The 19,299-nt window shown below is 51.2% G+C and overlaps 1 protein-coding gene across 1 annotated transcript in view; it reads right to left on the bottom strand.

The window, feature by feature from the left end:
• CD9 (CD9 molecule) overlaps positions 1–17,333 on the bottom strand; it is a 31,923-nt gene extending 14,590 nt beyond the window's left edge. The window contains exon 1 of the mRNA XM_024579222.4: positions 17,127–17,333. Coding sequence (XP_024434990.1) covers positions 17,127–17,192 — 66 coding nt within the window. The 5' untranslated portion in view covers positions 17,193–17,333. The remainder of the gene's footprint in view (positions 1–17,126) is intronic.
• Between the last annotated feature and the right edge of the window lie 1,966 nt (positions 17,334–19,299).

The following is a 19,299-nucleotide window of genomic DNA, read 5'->3' on the forward strand; positions in this document are numbered from 1 at the left end:
ATCTCAGTCTCATATGTGAAACTTCACTGTAAGAGTAGGGAAAGGGAGGTCAGAGGCGGGACTGGGAGCGGTTTGTTCACCAAAGGCACAGAGGAATGAGCCCTGTGGACCTTTTTGATTGGGTTACTGAGTTGACTGGCCTGAGGAGATGCTGTGTAAACCATTAAGTGCCCCATTTTCTGTAATGCTATTGGAGAAATTGCTTCAGTTGGTTGGGTCACCACGGCCGGGGGCGTCACGGGGCCATGAAGCGGGTATAACTGGCGCCACCGAGCAACGGCTTCCCCGGTTGTACGGGCAGCACTATCTAAGGAGTTCAGAGAGCTTCCACGGAGAACTACTTTTTGATGTGGCACAGAGAGCCTCCCCAGCCCCCCACCTGGCTCTTGCCCCCAGCTACTTGAATAGTAGAAGAAACCAATAGTAGAAGGGATCAGTAAGAACCAAAGAGAACTTTGACCTTTAAAGAAGGGCATCCAGTCAATGATTAAGGGGCTCCATAAAAGAAGAAAACTGGGTCTGGGGAGCCTAGAAGTTGACGGTTTCCTCCCAGGTTAATAACTGACATGTGGCAGGAATGTCGGCCATACAGTTGCCATGGCTGCTACCTCAGCGTTGCTCACCATTGCTGGATCTGAGCAGGTTTGATGCAGATGCTCAGTAGGACAATTCCCTGCTCACACAGCCCTCGAAAGGGGGCGGAGACCGGCCCAAGATCACCAGCTGGTCTGGAGGGGATGGAAGTCAAACGTCTGGTGTCTCTCCTCCCAGACCCAGGCCCTGCCCTGCTTGGTTACCTCTCATTCCCAGGTATAGCCACAGGGAAACCTGCTGGTCTTGTTGAGAAAAGCTTCTTTGCCTTTGGGCCAGAAATGGTCTCCTCCACACTGCAGGGAGAAAAAGGATAGTTTTCTCCCCCAGTGTTTTATTGGAAATGTCTTCATTTCTTCGAAGAATTCATTTACTTCTCAGAAGATGGGCCATGAGAACAACACAAGACAAACCTAACTGAGGATGTTCTACAAAACACTTGACTGGAACTTCTCAACACGGTCAAGGTCATGAAAAACAAGGAAAGACAGAAACTGGCACAGACCAGAGGAGACGAGGGAGACATGACAACTGTCACAGTATTGTGGAGCCGGGATAACTGGAAAAACCAGTGCAAACCGAGTAAGTCCAGTTTAGTTACCAGTGATGAACCCGTGCTGGTTTCTTAGCTGAGACGACAGTAACATGGCAATGGAGGACGGATGGTAGCCACAGGGGGCACTGGTAGGGATATAAGGGAGCCCTATACTATCTTCGCAATTTTTTTTTTTGTTAAATTTTAGAGGGAGGAGAAGGGAGGGAGAAAGAGAGGGAGAGAAACATAAATCAGTTCCCTTCCTTAGGCACCCCAAATGGGGACTGAACCTGCAACCCAGGCATGTGCACCGTCTGGGAATTGAACCATTGACCTTTGGGTTTGTGGGACGAAGCCCCACCAACTGGGCCCCACCAGCCAGGGCTCTGTAACTTTTCTAATACTAAAAGTATATCTAACATAAAAGTGTATCTAACATGAAGAGAGCCCTGGCTGGTGTGGCTCAGTGGATTGAGTGCTGGCCTGCAAATCAAAGATGGGGCCTCTCTTTCAAGGCTTCCTGTCTGTCTCCTTCAGGAACCTGCTCCATTAATCCACCTCTTTCCTGCCTCTGTTTTATCCTTTGCCAACACACATGGGCAGGTCTGTCTATCCTAAAACACCAAACAGAAAACAGAACCTCTCTTCCTTCAACCTCACTCTGAAAGGCTGCAGACAACGCCGTCTTCACGTTTTCTGATCTCCCAGCAGCACGACTGTTCATCCCTGCCTCCTCCTCACTTGCCCCATGGATGGGATTGCTCAGAGTTCCCTCCTCTTGGAATGCAGTCCTGGCCACTGAGGCCTGTTGTTTCTCCACCAAGATTTCCTCAGTCTCCTCCCAAGGAAATGCGGTCCTGTGGGCTCCACATCTGTTCTCTCCAGCATCCTCAGGCACTCCCTTCCACCCATGTCTGTGCTCGTCTTGTGTCTCTAGCTAGAGCTCATGCTCCTCGAGGGCAGGGCCACTTCTTACTCATTTCAGTGGCTCTGCCACCCCATCCACATTTTGGATAAAACAGTCATTAGTAAATAATTATTCCACAAATGAATGATTGCTTCAATAAAAGAGAATCTCTGAAACCCACCAGAATCTCCTCTCCTGGTCCTCCCCCCTTGGACAAGCCTCTTTGCCTACCTGGCTTTTCATCCAGACCCACCTTCTGATACCTCACAAGAGAAGTCAGCCCACAGAAAATACTGAGAAAATCCCATGAGGTTATGTGGTGAAAGTCCCAATGACATATAGGGGCAAGTCCAGCAAGTCTTTTGAAAGTTTGAGTTTATAAGCCCATGCACCGTTGTTCTCAACCCCCACAGGAGTTCAGGTAGACACTCAAGATTTCTGATGAGCACACAACACAGGTAACCCTGTCACCTGGGGCTGATGTCAACTGCAGGAGACAAGAAACATGGTACTTCCCTCAGCTTAGGCCCACAGCAAGCAGTTTCCTGATCTCTCTCACCACCCCAAACACAATGCACTAAAAGCACCCACGCAGAGCTCAGGATTCAGTGAGTCATGGCACAGTCTCGCTACAGCTACAGGCCCAGAAACCTTACACTTAAACACACCCCTGGAGTTAAAGGAAATGGCCCCAGTTCCAAAGGAGGATTGAAAACAAATCAAAGAGTGATGCCGCATTGGGGTACCTGGCTGCTCTGGACCACGGGCCAAGTTTGCAAAACTGGTTCCAGTTAGAACCTGAGGAGCTGTTTAGTAGAGGCGATCCCTTTGAGGGAAAGATGAGGAGGCGGGATAAGAAGGAAAAGCAATTGGCTGATGAGGACATTTCTGTGTGTGGGCGGGAGGGCACTGCATCCCGAACCTCAGGTGGAAAGCACCATGTCTGTCTGTGGGACAAATCCCACTCCAGTGAAAATTCCTTTCGTAGCAAATGAACTGGGCGGTCTGGGTGAGACACCTCCCCTCCCAACCCTTCCCCTAGGTCCCTTCTTTTTTCTGTAACATGACCTGACTGGTCACATTTTTTTTAAAGGACAAAATACTCATTCTGCTTTCTCTTCCAGCTGTCCCAGAAAGTGGAGAGCAGATCGTTGTCCTCAGTGGTTTCCCTCCGAGGCTGGCCTCAGCCTTGTGGTTGCATCTGTCCCTGGAGGTGGGCAGTGGTGACAGGATAGGGTTAGAGAAGGTGGGAGCACTTTCTTTTTTAATGTCCCACTGTCCTCCTAGAAAGCAATGGCTATCTGGTTACTTTGGTGAGCCTGGGGTCAAAGAGATGGTACAAAAATTTTCAGTAAGAGGCAGGTGGCAATAATAGAAAGAATGGTGAGCAGGAAGCAGGAGACCTTGACTGTTACCTGTTACTTGCATGCCTGTGTCACCCAGGGTCTGGTTTACACACTGGGCGAATGTGGGAATCACCGGGAGGAATTCAAAACACGCACCGTCTCAGCCCCATCCCAGGGGAGTCTGCGCTCCCAGGCGACTCCTTGTGCAACCCTATCAAGGAGGGCTGGACTAGTTGAAGGGCGCGGACTCAAGTCTAATTCTGGCCCTGCCACCTAGGAGTTGTATGGTACTACACACTTTGCTTAGCTTCTTTGAACCTTAGTGTTCTCATTTGTTTAAAAAAAAAAAAATTGTCTGATTTTTTTTCCCGCCTTTGAACCTGTCCCGCCTTTGACCTAGGCAGAAGGTGAACGTTAAATGGGGGTACTGCATATAAATCACTCCAAAAATGGTGAAGTGCTACACCCAGACAAATTCTGTAGGGAAAAAAGTGGTAACAACAACGACAATGACCCTTGAGAAAGACATGAGCTGACAGTGGGGCGATTCACGGCACTTGGCGGACGCTGGCTGCATGTCCTCCTATGATCTGAGGAGGTGGCTGGGCAGGAGCAAGGCGATTTAGGGCACTGGGGTTCTATTTTCTGGTTTCTGTGAGAGTCAGTGAGTGCGGTGTGGTGGGGGAGGTGGGTAAATTTACCTTCTTCACACCCATACACCGCCTCTGGAGCTCCGCTAGATCAGATGGGAACAGCCAAAGAAAAGTGGGGAAGGAAGGTTAAAGGGAGATTGTTGACTAAGACTGGAGGCCTCTGTCCTTGCTTGGATCACAGACTGCCTTCTGTGGGTGCGTTAACTCTGCAGACAGGAGTTATTAAAGGAGCTGATCCCAGAGAGGCAGGGCATTTTACCTCTCTACTTCCTCCCTTCAGTAAGGTATGCATCAGCCTGGGTTTTTTTGTTTTGTTTTTTAATGTACTGGACTTGACAGACCTCTTGACATGGTTGCCCTCGGTGCCCATGAAATCAGCAAGAGACTGAATACCGAGGATGCAATTTCCCCTACCAGTCTTTTCTGGGGCCCAAAACACCATCACGCTTTAAGAAAGCCTCAGAAGTGGAGATAAGGGCCTCTATGTTCACACAGGCTTCAACAGTTAAAAACAAGTCAGGCCACCCAGACCTGTGGGCTCCCGGCCTCACCCATCTCCATGGCAACCCTGGCTCACCACTGAATGCCAAGCCTCGGATGGGCTGATTCACCATCAGGAGGCTGGTCCTGGCACTGCCAGCAAGAACAAACAGGCGCCGGAGCCCCACTGCCTCTCCTAATCCAGTCCTGTAGTAGCTTCTTCCCCCAGCTCTCAGTGAAGGCTGGAGCTGTTGTCTTCGGAAGGGCAAAGCTGCTTGGGCAGGAACAGAGGTCTCGGAGCCCCCCTTATCCAGTCCCACCCACAGTAAAACCACCACCAAAACCAAATGTCACTCTGTTCAGCAGCAAAACCTGCCGTGGTTTGCTTGCATTAAAGATTACAGTAAACTGTTAGTTCATAGCAAAATGTAAAGAAACCAGGGATATCACCAACTTTAGTGCTATCTATTAGAGATGAGTTGAAAAGCCCAGAAATCACAGTTCTGGAGAACAAGGACCCCAGTGAGTGTGAACATCCTGGGGGCCACTTTGCTCCTCTAGGCAACCTCTGCTTTTGGGGCTTCTACTGAGCTCCCCATCGGAGGGCAGTGTCCAAATATACAGAAGCTGGTATCCTCAAAGGCCACTGGAAAACTTTTTTCTAGGCCAGTGGTTCTCCCATGTGGTCTCCAGACCAGCTGCAGCAGCAGCAGCACCTGGGAACTCAGTCAATGAGAAAGGTGAGTGGGGTGGGGCCCAGCCATCTGTGTTTTAACAAGTGCCCGGGATGATTCTGATGCTTGCTCAAGTTTGACAACCACTGCCCTAGGGCTTCATATAAAATGCCCAACAACCGGGTAGCGTGGAAAATCTCTAGCTGGGGGTTCTGAACCCAGAGGCCAGCTTCCTAAATGCCAGTGGGGAAGGGCATACAGCCGTGGGGCGAGTGTGTGTGTGAGTTTTCTCTGGGCTCAAGGTTCTTCTGTGTGTGTCAGGGAGAGACCACAGGCTCCACCCAGCAGGGAGCAGAACCTCACCATTTCACTTTACACTGTGGAATCTGGGGAGTGTGGCTCAAATGCCCCCTCCGCCCCCCTTGGCACACGGGGACTCAGCCTAAGGACCATTGCTGCACGGAGACTGTTGAGGGGAGGACACAGGACAACTGAGCCGGGAGGAAACAAGGCAGTCACTGGCAGGACAACGCCACCTTGAACCCACTGAGCCTGGAAGTCATAGTAAATGGTTCACGTTAGAACCTGCACCCGGCTTTCAAAAGCACATTCCCTGCACAAGTTCAGCCCTGCGAACGCTCCTCCCCAAGAAGCCAAAACACCTCCTGCTGCGTCTGAAGCAGGATACCCTTGGTAAAAACTTCACCCTGACTTCTGCAGATTGTGTCTCCTTAGGCCAGGCTGTGTATGAGAGTGGATTCTTCTTCAAAACATCCTAAATTAAAAAAAAAATTTTTTTTAAAGAATACATGCAGAGGCTGATGGTCAATGACGTGGTAGGTTATCTAGTTTTACTGTTAACCTGACTCCTGGCAGCCTTTTTGTCCATTAGCAGCCAGCCCCCCCAGAGGCTAGGGAAAGGAAAATAAGCAATATAATAAAAGTAGCAATTATTATCTCTGTGTGTCCCACATTGCAGGAGGTGATTTATGTATATTATCTCATTTAATCCGCTCGTCACTCTTATTTTATAGATGAAACAGGCTCTGAGAGGTTAAGCAACAACAATTTGCTGGAAACAGCCCAGGCAGCAGAAGGCAGAGCTCAGGATGGGTGGCGGGCCACGCAGACGGCTCAGGGCTGCCCTCTTCCCGGCACTGAGCTGCGCACTGTGCTGCCTGGTGTAGGGGAGAATGGGAATGCCGAAGAACTTTTCTTGAAAAAAGGAGGGTGGTTTGGACATGTTGAATTTGGCAACATGCTGACCTAAAGCTCACTCTGCCTGCTGCAGCTAGGTGACTCAGATTCAGGGCACCAACCCCAGCTGAGGGGAAGGCCAAGAGGCGAGGAAGGCACTGACCACTAATTTCTCGTTGGGGTTTCTCTCTCTTCCTATTTTGAGCCCTGGAGAGGTGGTGGTCTCAAGCCCACAGTCATTGGGTCCCAGGGACAGGGCACCCCTTAGGGCTATCTCTCCCTTTCTTTTCTTTCCCTGGTGTCCACACAAGCAATAGTGACTTTGGCTCTGCCCTCCCCTGGGACCTGCTTCATGGTGTCAAAAAAGTTCTAGATAAAAGGGATTCATCCCTCCCCCACCTTTTTAAAAGATTTTATTTATTTATTTTAGAGAGGGGAAGGGAGGGAGGAAGAGAGGGAGAGAAACATCAATGTGTGGTTGCCTCTTGCACACCCCCTACTGGGGACCTAGCTGGCAACCCAAGCATATGCCCTAGATTGGGAATCGAACCAGTGACCCTTTGGGTTTGCAGGCCATTCACTCAATCCACTGAGCCACACCCGCCAGTGATCCATCTCCTTTTGAAAACACAAGTGAGCTGAAGGAGAGGTGTTAAGGCCACCCACCCTTCTTGGTTTGGAAGCAGAATAGATTTCTTCTTATGATTCTTGTTGTTAAATTCCCAGTGAGACTCCAAAAAGGAGCCTCTCCCCACTGGGCAGCCTTATGGGGCTATTTCCAGCAAAGTGCAAAACCAGTCCCTCTCCTCATCCACCTTTCCCAGACCGGAAAAATCTCCGAAAGACAAGTCTGCTAATTCATCTTCTAAAAGGAAGGAAGCCTAGTGGGAAAATTGCAGCTTTGAGCAATCCTGAGCAACGTGGCTTTACAGAACTGGAGCAATAGGCTATGGATGAGTGTGAAGGTTTAGGACAACCTTGACCTCTGAAAAATTTTGAGAGGTGTTATGATAACTCCACAGCAGCTGCGGAAGCTGACACCTGAGCTCTTTCCATGAGCCAGGCAGCACAATAACGGCTTTACATTAAACATCCCATTATTCCTCCTCATGACCCTAAGACTTTGGTTCTATTATTGCCTCCATTGTCCAAATAAGGCAAGTGAGGCTTAAGGAGTCACCAGTTCACTGCTGGGAATCTTCACTTGTATCGAGTCAACTGCCCCCTCCCCTGACAATCACTATGTGTGTGTTACTACATGTTGTACGTGTGTGTGTTGCTACATACATGTTGCTCTCTTCCACATCATGGCAGGTTGGGAGGTTGACAACAAGAAAAAATCCAACCATCCTCGAGAAGCCAGAAGCCAGGTCTTTGGGGAAGCCGACTCCTGCCTTTGTGGCCACATCAGCGCCCTACACACTGAGAAAATGATGTCATGCACCTTACCACCTATATAATTCAACATTAAAAAAATCAAAATATAAAATTAGTATACACAAGTTCCAAAAAGTGGTTACTTGGCCCACAATTCCTTGGGATTGCCTGCATTGCTGGCATCCTAAGCACAAACTCAGCCTGCCCATGACCCTGCACAACCTCCTTTTCTAGGGATTCTAGGGCACTTAGGAGCCCCCTGGAGGGAGCGGTGATGGAGGCTCAATAGCTACAGCTTGTGGGTGCTGTCCTCTCCCTATGCCTGGCCCTCCTGAGCAATTGTGTTTGAATGTTTAATTCTGGGCTCAAGCTGGTACAGTGATAATGGGCACATGCCCTGTGGGAGCGGGTGGAGAGTTCCCAGGGAGAAGACGAGTCCTACGGCGAGGCTGTGACAACCCCTTTGGAACTTAAGCGTGCTGGTGGGACTGCCTGACACCCTTCGAAGTCATTATGACCATCCCCACTTGAGATGAGGAAAACAGGCTAAGAGAGGTAAACTAACTTGGCCAGGGTTGCACAGCAGGTCTGGAGTGACTTAGCTATCAGCTGACTCCTTCTGTCACGTGTGCCTCACCCCTGGTGAAAGGGAGGTAGCTTGGTCTCGTCTCTGAAGTGTGGCAGAGGATGAAGGGCCTTGTAAACTTTTTCTCAGCATACTTTTATGGAAATTAGGGAGTGACCTGGTCTGAATAAGTTCAAGTATTGAGAAATCCTCCATACCAAGAACAAAGTCAGCTTCTCTTAAAAGACAGAGCCCTTGGGCCTGGCCGGGTAGCTCAGTTGTCGCAAGCACCGTCCTGATGTGCCAAGGTTGCAGGTTTGATCTTTGGTCCCAGCACACATGAGAGCCAGCCAATGAATAAATACATGGATGGGTGGAATAACAAATCCATGTTTCTCTTTCTCTCAAATCAATAACTTAATAAAACCCCAGAGCCCTTATTCTGCCTAAGAGAGGAGAAAACCTTCAGCTAATATAATGTGCTGGTGTTAAGTAGCTGGGGGCTGAGGGATTGGGAGGGAAGGCCTGTGCCCAAGGTAACCTCTCTCTAAACAAGCAATCTCATTTCAAGTTTCCATCGCCTGCTTGCCAGACATGTAGTATATACTAGCCAGCCCATAAATCCATTTTCTGCTGAAAGTAGGCATTCTGATCTTAACCAAAATTGTCTGATGTGGAGGACTGTTTGGGGATGTTTTGCTTTAAATCCATTTGTTTCCATTGCGTGTGCCTCACTGAGATATCCCGCGGTCACAAACACTCTTGCTTATGCACCTTAGCCCTGTGAACCAGCTAGTTCTCATTCCATCCATGGAACGGGTTACCAGTCGCCTGCATGGCTCCGAGTAGTGGAAGATGCCCCTTCTTTTACACATTGCAAGCAATGCCATGTGGCACATGGATTGGCAGTGTTGGCAAATGGCCCTCCTGCTCCATCAGAGGTCATTCTGAGTACCAAGCCAGCAAGGAGTCAAGAGTCACGGTTCCCAAACTGCTCTGTCTAACCTACGACCTGCCCTATCCCTGCTTTCACTTTAGGTCTCTTAATTATTAGATAGCAAGCACCCCAATATTTGCTATGTCCCACATTCCATTCAAAGCACTTCTCCTGTATTATTTAAGTTCCACAAAAGACCCGCCCCATAGGTAGCATTAACTTCCATGTTTTTAGAGGAGAAAACTTGAGCACAGAAGTTAAGCAGCTTCTCTGAGATCACTTGGCAAATAAGTGGCTGAGTTAGAACTTGAACCCCAAGTAGTCTGAGTACAAAGCCCAAATTTTCAATCATTTTGCTAAACTTTTTGTCTTTTTGATCCATTTTGTGAATTTCAGAACCTAATTGTTTCACTTGTGTCTTTCCTGCCCCACAGCCACATCTGATCCCATATTAAAAGTGCCATCTTCTATTCTTATGGGTCCCATGATAGCCCACCTGCAAGAGCAGAGGGCCTACTCTCTGACAAGAAGGCACCTGCAAAGCCACGTGGCCCACAGGTGCAATCTGCCACAGGCAGAGCCCCAGGTGGACAGGATATAGAGAGAGTGCCTGCACCTTCTCCTGCTGGCCTCTGCCAGAGAGCTTCGCCACACCCTTGTTGCACTGGCCAGGAAGTCAGCAGGGACACAAGCACCTGTCTGGGAAACAGCTTCTCAGAGTAACTTGGCACATTTTCTTCTTGTCCTCACTTCAGTACTACTGCCGGCCTGACAAGTGCAGATGCTGTTGCAGCTGCCCACTGGCCACTGTGTCCACAGGTGAGGCTGTGGTCCATCAAGTGGCCAGTGTCCCTGTATCCCCTACAGGAATGACCCCAAGGTGGGACCCAGAGCCATTGCCCTGTCCACACAGCACCATCCTGCCAGCAAAGGGAAGAGATAGCATCACTGCGGGTCTGGGCCTAGGATCCTGGGGGACACCTACAACGTGAGGATAAGGCCAGCTTCCCATAATACTCAGCGTCCCTCCTTAAATTATTAGAGGTAATGTAATTTCCATTTGAAATGAGTTTTCTGGTCTGTGGGAGAGCAGATGCTATCTGGTTTTAGTCAGGGCCATAACTTCATTGGAGGGGGAAAGTAGAGCATGAGTAGATTTCCCCAGGCTGTAGAGAGAAAGCTTTAAAAAGTCTGAGTGTAACATTGGAATCCACAATCCCACATCGCAAGAAGCAAGTCATTCACGTTGCATTGGGGTGAGCAGGAGGAAGACCCTCACAGGAAGGGTTTCCTGCCTCTGGAGTGCACATTCTGCTCTGGGAGAGCAGAGCTCCTCAGGATCAGGGCTGCTGAGGGGGCTTGCCCCTGAGCAGGGAGGGGCACTGATGTGAGGTGCACACGCAGACAGGCACACTGTGATTCCTCACCGAGAAGGGAAGAGGTGATTCTGATTTGGAGCTGTGAATAACTACATCTTGGTCTGCTTGAGCTACTATAACAAAGTACCACAGACTGGGTGGCTTACAAATGACAATAATTTGTTTTTCATAGTTCTAGAAGCTGGGGAGTCCAAGGTCAAGGTGCCAGCAGTTCTGTTATCTGGTGAGGAACTGCGTCCTGGTTCACGGAGGGCTGTCTTCTTGCTGTAATCACACGTGGCAGAAGGAAAGAGGGCGCTCTCTAGGGCCTCGTCTTCTAAGGGCACTAATGCTATTCATGAGGGCTCCATCTTCATGACCCGATCATCTCCAAAGGCAGCCAGCCGCTCACACATGAATTTTGGGGAGACACACTCAGTCTATAGAAAGCTATCTTTTAAAAACACCAAACTTTTAGTGACTTGAAAAGCAGTGAGTTCACAACTAAGTATGATTTTGCTGATCTTTTCATTTGAAGCTTTAATAAATCAATTTTACCACTTTTTCTGCTATAGATTCAATCAATGCAGATTTAAAGATAAATTAACACAAAAATGCTATAGGAATTTGTTCTGAGTTCAGTAGAACTGTCTGGCTTACTTTATCACACTTTTAACCCCCAGTCAAGGATTTTCTGCTGTGATCCATGTGTTATATTTCTGCACTTGGGCACAACCTGCAGCTCAGACTGGAGGATAAGCAAGGGGCTGCCTCCTGAGCCGTTTGGAGGCAGCGGCTTGGTAGAGGTCAAGGGCCATAGGCCTGCCTGGGCCTGAGGTGTTCACTAGAACCCTGACTTACGTTGGGTGAGCTTTGTATGGTTACTTTCTTAATAGAGCCAGCAAAAGCCACTCTTTCTGCTGCCCTGGGCAATGTTTGGCAAGAAGACTGAACAAGTAGGACCCTAAAATCCCAAATTTCTGATTTTTTCTCCAAGCCAGTAGTCCTCAAACCTCTCTAGAATCAAATAAATATGGCCTCTTCCAAGTCATCTTTCCTTGCTATTTAACCAGGCTGGAGACCATCTCCTTGAGTCGAAGTCCCCAAACGACCCCTTGGGGATACTCCTCCTTTTCAAAGTCCTCAGGGTCGAGGCTTTGAGCCTCTATTTGGTGGGAAGGAGGAGGAGGGAAAGACAGAACTCTACTCCTCCTGAACAAAGACAATTCACCCACACTATGGGAAACCCTAACCGAAGAAGCAAAACTTGGCTGGAAGCTCATAAAGTTGGATTCTTCATGTGGACTAGAAATGCAAACACTCATTAAATTAATTGAGAGTCAAAGCCACTCCTTGGGCAATGATTAAGCAGAGAGTCAGAGCAAAATGGTTGGGGAGGCCGGCTCCCCACTCTCGGCTGCTCTGGATTGCCAGGGGCATTTAGGACTCTCTAATGCCTTTCTCAGAGTCCTCCCATTACGCCACCAAGCAATCCCCAGGGAGTGGTGAGGCAACCCGCTTCTCATGGCAGAAACATGGGATCCAAGACAGAGTGAGGTTTGTCTGGAAAGCAAGGGAGGGAGCCCAATATGAGGTGTTCATAACCGAAGCCCATGAGCCCCCAGAAAAAAGGCAAAGAAACAGGTATAATTGGAGGCAGGTCCCAGTGATTGCATGGAATTCCCTAAAAAAGTTAAGATCCGCCAGTCTAGGATGAAAGCATACGGTACTTAAAAACTGTCCAGCACTAAGTATTTTTTGGGGGGGGGGCAGGGGAGGAATTACCGGATGAATGTAATTATTATAAAATTATCTCATCTGGAGACAGGATGCTGCTTTCCACAGCTGCATGCCATCACTTGATGGAAAATGAAAATGTCCCTGGACCAGCATTACTTTTTCCACAGAATGAAACCGAGTAAGTAATCTGCAGTCTGACTTCAAAACCATAAACTTAAAAAGTGTATTAAGATTGGCCCTTTTGGTCGTCTGAGTTCCCTCAGTTGCAAAGAACAGCTCTGGGTAGTTGAGAACATGGGTCCAACAGGCTCTGACCCAGATTTTCAACCCTCAAACAACAACGTCATTGCTCTTCCGTAAGAGGTAAAGATTATTTCTTCAGGACTTTGGTTGAAAAGACCTGCAGCAGGTCCACAGAAAGTCCCACTGACCCCAACCGAGGGGGAGGAGGAACATGGAACCCAAGTATCCAACTTCCTGAACTGCTTCACTCCCGTCCCCAACTCGACACAGGTGGACTTGGAACCTGCAGCTCCAACAAGGCAACAGGACCACAGAAGCCACAGGAACCGTGACCTCAGGTCCCTTCCCCTCAGAGCCAGACACACCTGAGAAAGCCCGTCAAGGCTTGTGTTCTTTAGAAGAAAGGTGTTTTTATAAGTCCAAGGTATTATTAAGTTCCAGACTGTGTGACCAATTCCCAAAGCCACGCCTCCTCATGGCATGAAATCCAACAGGAAAACAAGGAGACAAATCAAACACAGGACACACAGCCCTGTGTATAAGAGGCAAGATTCACATCCAACACAAAAGGAAGACGTGAGGATGCCGTTTTGTGCGGCCTGTGGCAGAGAAGCGCCAACTGTAGAAGAAGTGCTCTGCTCTGGCAGGGACGGCCCTCGACAGGGCTGCTGTCAAAGCCGTTCTGAGTTCGGGTCTTAACTAGCAGCCCCTTCCTTTGAGTACACAAGAGTAAGGTCTGGAATGGTGCCCATGAGCCACTTTGAAAAGAAAGGGGTAGAGCATGTGGGTAGAGGAATCCTCCCCATCAACCCCTGCACCCCCCAGAATCAGGAGTCAGACTCTGCTGTTGACCACCATTGTGAAAAAGTCAGGGAATGCCATCGAGATTCTGGGCAGGGGAGAGGTCTGATTTTCCTTAGGAGATGCGGTCACCTGGCCTCATCTCACCTCTCCCCAAAGTCGCCAACCTCAGTACAAACACGGCCGGCTGTCCCAGAGCTCCAGCTGTCCGGGTGCCAAAATCAGGAAGCCATTTTACTCAACAGCCCCAGCTGCTTGCTCGGCCCACAGTGAAGGCAACAGTTTCTGGGAGAAGCAGCAGGTTGGGTGGGAGGGGCTTTGCCCTCCCTCCAACTAGTCCACACCCCGCCCAGACCCAGAAACTGCAATGCAGTTTTATTTTCAGAAGTGGACCTGCCTCCCAAACTTGTAGCCACACATGAAATGGAGTCAGTGCCCAGTCCAGAGCCGGAAGAAAGCCTGTGGATTGGGAATGTGCTCCTGGGTAACCTGTGGTCTGCACTTCCACACTTTTTAGGGAATTGCTCCCCGCTCCACTCCCTCAATCTATCTGCAACTGGTGAGCAACAATACTGCAGGAAGTTTACTCTGCATCCAGTACTAAGTGCATCACGTACATTCTCTCATTTCCCCTCCCTCCCCCATGGGGCAGGCACCAGCTGCATCTGGTGATGGGTAAATCCAATCCAGAGCTGCTGCTCTGACCACTGAGCCGTACCACCAAAATGGCTGAGGGCGATGACTACAGGAACCCCAGACAGAGAGACCTCACTTGAGGGGAGCAGGGGGAACCGTGAAGGTAATAAGAAAGAGACATAAGAATCAGGCCCCAGAGGTAAAGGTCAAATGAAGCCAAGCTCTGACGACAAGCCTTAGTGTTCACTGTACATTCCATTTCCCGACTCCACTTGGGGCCATGCGGGAATGTCCTATTGCTTTAGGCAGTGGTGAAGGGGCTGGAGCACAAAAACAACCTGCCCAAGACTTAAAGTGTGTTGGGGACACAGCTGGACTAACACCTACTCTCTGAATTCCCATTCAGGTCTCCGCCTATGCTTCTAAGAAGTCTCCGTTAGGTCCAAGGCAACACCATTTGTTGGGAAAGAGAAGTCCCTTGCTATTTCCCCCAGTGAGTGGGGGTAGGCAGTGAAAGGCAGTGAACAAAGAGGCAGAGGGAGGTGCGCGGTAGGGACTGAGCTGTTTCAATGCAAGACTAGGGTTTGCGGCAAGGTGGTGGGGAACAGACCAGGAACACGGGTTCCTGACCTGGCCCTAGCCTTGGTTCCCCTCCTATAGCTTGAGTTCACTACTCTGACACCAGTAAAATGTTTTCCTTCTCAACCTTTTCTTTTAGGGGGGGGCATCTTGCCACATGACCCTGGATAAGTCATTTAATCTTTCTGGGGACTAGTTTCCTGGTCATCAGTAAAATGGGGATAATGCTTCCTTCTCCGGCTCTGTAGGCTGAGGGCTTGGACTTGCAGACTGTTAAATGCTTCACCAGCAAATAGTAATATCCCTTTATTCCATCATCACTATAGGGACCCTGATACTATTGGACAATAATTAATTCAGAAAAATGCAGCTACTGCTTACTGCCTATGCCAGCCCATTACCAGGCCCCCTTGTTGGTTTTGTGATGGAGACGAAGGACAGGACTAGAGTAAGGGACATGTGGTTGTAGTACTGGCTCTGTCTCTGTGGTCCTGGGCAAATCTCCCCTCTCCGGTTCTCTGTTTTCTCACTGTAAATAAGAGGGCTGGAATGGATAATCTCTAAAGCCACTCCTAGCTCTAAACCCAAACATTCCCAGAGTGAGTCATTTCTGTTTCAGAGGACACAGCTGACTGGCAGCACTTAGTCCAGGCAAGGGCAGCTCTAAGTACGGATGGGATGGTGAGTTGGAGACAGGAAGAGGCTGAGCAGATACTGGAGTGGCACTGGGAGCCTCCCATCAGGCTCCCGCATGTGCTACTGAGCAGATGGGGGTGTGAGAGCACACTGGTGGTCAGAGGTTCCCCCTAGCCCCTGATGCAGCCTCAGCAGATGGCTGAGAGTGAACCAATAGACTGGCAGGGGATAGGCCGTGTTAGGGAGTGAAGAGGAAAACTCTCCAAAGGACAGAGGTGGGGTGGGGCCAGCTCGCCTTCTGACATTCTTTTCCGGTGCCAGGAGTTGCTCAGAGGAGGGAGCAAGCCTGGCAGCTAGCTGGCTAGCTGCTGGGAACATCAAGAAGGGGAGGTGCCCACCATAGGAGGGTCTCTTTAAAGCTGGCCAAGGGTTGGGCAGGGGCACACCTATGTGCCATCCACACAAGTGCAAGTGTTGGTTGGGTGTGGCGACTCTTGCAAGGGCAGTTCAGTCTGTTCGCTGGTCAGCTCCAGAGAGAGGATTAAATCTCAGGAGATCTGCCCCAGGTTCATGGGGACCCCAGTGACCAGCTCCAAGGGGATAATAAGTACGTTGTTTTTGTTACTAGCCTCTAGTGGCATGCCCTTGTTTTTACATCCATCTCTCTTGGAAAGGAGCTTCCTTCCCAACCTCCTTCCTGACTGCAAATACTGTCCATCTGTGTGCAGGGGATGTGGTCCTCAGAGCCAGAGCACCAAGGTCCCCTCTTCCTCGCTTAAACCCGCAAGGGAAGGTGTCAAGGCGGCACTCCCCTGTTCTACTGCCTCCCCCAGGCTTCCCCTTGCAGACAGGCAGGCAGAGTGCCGCCAGCAGTGGGAGTCCTGGCGCTGCGGGCCGAGTGTTCACCGCCCCCCCCATTCCCCCGTGAAAGTGCGTTCCCCGTGGCCCCACCTTGCCACTTTGCGGACAGGCGGGGACAGGGGCGAGGCTGCAGACCCTGGGGCCAATACCTGATCTCTCCCGGAAATGGAGAAACACAGACTCTTCCCACTAAAAGCGCCCACGGGCAACCTGCCCCTCCTCTCCCCAACTCTCCCAGAATGCTCCCCAGTTCAGATACTTATCGCCTTGGGGGAAAAAAAATCAAGACAAGCTAGTCTTTCAGGTAATTTCGAGGGACCTCGGACTTTCTCACGGTGGCTCAGAACCGAAGTTTGAAGGAATGGGGGAAGGAGGGCGGCTGAAGATTCCCCTTCGAGGGCGGAGGGCCCCCGACTCCAACTTTGTGACGGGGTCCCAGCGGCCCACGGCCGGCGCGCCCCTTCCTCTCCAGTGTAAAAGTGCCAAAACCTCTTGGCAGAGCTTCCCTGCGCCACCTAAGACCCTTAGGTATCCCTGCGCCTGTATCCCCCACTTCTCGCGGCCCCGCCACTTGTGAGACTTCACCCCAGTCGGGAACGGCACTGCCCGCCAAGGTCCTCTTCGGCCAGGGTCTCGAGTGCCCAGGAACGAGGGCCTCCGTTTCTCCCCGCCGCCTTTCCCTCCACCCCCGCCACACTCGGAGGGGCAGACAGAAACAGCAGCCCTCACCCCTGGCGAAGGAGAGGCGGGGGGCCGGTCTCCACGCCTCAGCTCACTGGGGCCCCCGCGTCCCCTTGCCTGCCCTGCTTCCGTGAGCCCCCCAAGAACGTGCCCGCCCCGCCCGTCCTCGGACTCGGCAGAGCAGCCAGCTGGCGACCGCAGCGCCCTTTCTCCTCTGCTCCGAGTCTACCGGGCGGGCAGTGCCAGTTACCGACACCTCGACCGCGGGCAGGTCCCCGGGGCGGGCAGGTGGCCCCGCAGAGGAGCGCGCGGCTGTCACGCTCACTCACCCAGAAGATGAAGTTAAAGCCGAAGAGCAGGTATTTGATGCACTTGGTGCCTCCTTTGACCGGCATGGTTGGACTGGCCTGGGCTGCACTGAAGTGGGACGGAGGCGCGCGGGTTGGGACTCAGGAGCTGGCGGCTGCGGGCTGGCCTCTGGGCTGCACTTTTAAAAAGTACCACTCCTTGCAGCGAGCGGCGGGCGGCGGTGCGCATGTGCTGTGGACCCCACCCCCGGCCCGGGCCCGGGCCCCACCTGCCCCGCCCACGCCCAGCGGCCCGCCCCCTCCCTGCGGCCTGCCCCCGCCCAGGTTCCCGGGATCCCGGCTCGGGAGGCCCTCCGGCCCCGCCCTTCTCTCTTTTCCCTATTGTCTGCGGCTCAGCCCGCCCCCCGCCCCGCCGGCGGCCTTTCCCTCCCGCCCCCGCCGGATGGGGCTTTCCCTCCCTCCCCAATCCTCTCTCTTTCCTCCCAGCCACCCAGGGGTCTTTGCAGACCGCCACCCCAGGCTGCTTCTACCTGACAGTTAAATGGAAGCCTCACCTCTCCGGTTCTCGCCCGGTAGATTCTGGCCCTCCCGCCCGAGCCCTCTACTTTGGGAGAACTTTCCCGGGTCAGGTCGTCACCCAAAGCCGGCTGACCGCGCAATGACGGCACTTCTTGTTTTGGCCTCCATTTGAAGAGAAGCTGTCAGGCTTTATTTCTCTCGGGGCGGCTCCTTGAAAATCACTCACTGAGCACACTCGTATTTGGCACCTCATGTGGAGTAGGGGGAATTAGAAGCTTGGGAAGATAGGCGGGTGGTTTATGGAAGTAATTCTCAAATGTCCATCACCGAATATGGCAGAAGATTGGGCAGCCCGGGAACGCCTCGTGGACTTGCGGTTTAGGTGCCCCAAGAGGGGCAGAGAGAATCTGTAGCTGGGCTTCTGGTCGTGCCTCTACTGCACGTCGCCCTCTCTCTTGCCCTTTGAACGGACTTTCTTTCCAGTTTCTCACCAGAAAGGAGATTTCCTCCTTTTGACGTCCCAAAACCCCTTTGCATTTTTTTCAAAATTAAGTTACCTTAAGTGTTCATTTTTTGTTACAAAAGCAAAACCTTCTTCTTACAGAAACATTAGAAAACACCAACAAGCAAAAAGAGCATAACTCAAAATTTCACCCACCAGAATTTGTTTTTTTCTTATTTTTCTAGCACTTTGTAGCTCTTATTTAGCTGTTTATTTTCATTGTTAGACTAGTCTCATTGAGTTATTCACTCAAAAACACTTTTCACTACCTACTTATGAGGGCCCATTATTAGGAGCAGGCAGGAGCTGCCCCTGTTTTTCCTCTCCAGGAGCTCTGAGTCCACTTGGGGAGCGATTCAGGCAGCTGGACGGCTGGAGGAGGGGATCTGGGTGCTGTGTGGGGGGGGGGGCGGCGAAGAAGAGGGGGAGGGGGGAGAGAGAGGGGGAGGGGGGAGAGAGAGGGGGAGGGGGGAGAGAGAAAGAGAGGGAGAGAGGGAGAGGGAGAGGGAGAGGTATGGCAGGGAGGCTAAAGGAGCTAAAAGGAGGGGCCTCTGACTCAGGCTTGGAAGCAGTGCGGCAGAAACACAGGGAAAGTTGTTGCAGACCCAGGGAATCTTGGGTAAAGCCTGGCATTAGGGCTGCCTGGGGTCTGGGCTGGAGCTCACAGTGTGGGGAGGTGTATGGGAAGGTGAAGGTGGGGTAGGGTGCAGAGGAGCCTCCTGGTCCTAGACTTTGCATTTTGAGGCGAGGGGCCACTGAAAGGTTAAGGGCTGTGTGGTTTAGTTCAATCCCTACCTTTAGCTGGGTGGGGGAGGGCAGGAGGGGAAGGCAGTTGTCCCCTCGAGGTAAGGACCATTGTTTGTATGTCTAGGCCTTATTAGCTCAGAGTTTTGGTGAATTAGGATGGAAATTGCGGTGTTGTACCTGGGAACCCGCAGTCTGGTGCTGTGAGGGAAGTGGCTGGAGATGAAAGGTGAGCTGAGGGCTGAGTGGAGATCAGTTAGGAGGCTGTTGAATGGTTCAGGTGAGAAACAAAGAGAAGTGAACTAAACTGGGGCAATGCTATGGGACTGGAGAGAGTGCAGCAAAACCAGAAGAGGGGACAAGGGACATCAGAGTTGGAGCAGCAGGAAGCAGATTATGGAGAACTCTGTTCATTTATGCTTTTTCTGC

The sequence above is a fragment of the Desmodus rotundus genome, chromosome 3, assembly GCF_022682495.2.
Source record: "Desmodus rotundus isolate HL8 chromosome 3, HLdesRot8A.1, whole genome shotgun sequence".
NCBI classification, from domain to species: Eukaryota; Metazoa; Chordata; class Mammalia; order Chiroptera; family Phyllostomidae; genus Desmodus; species Desmodus rotundus.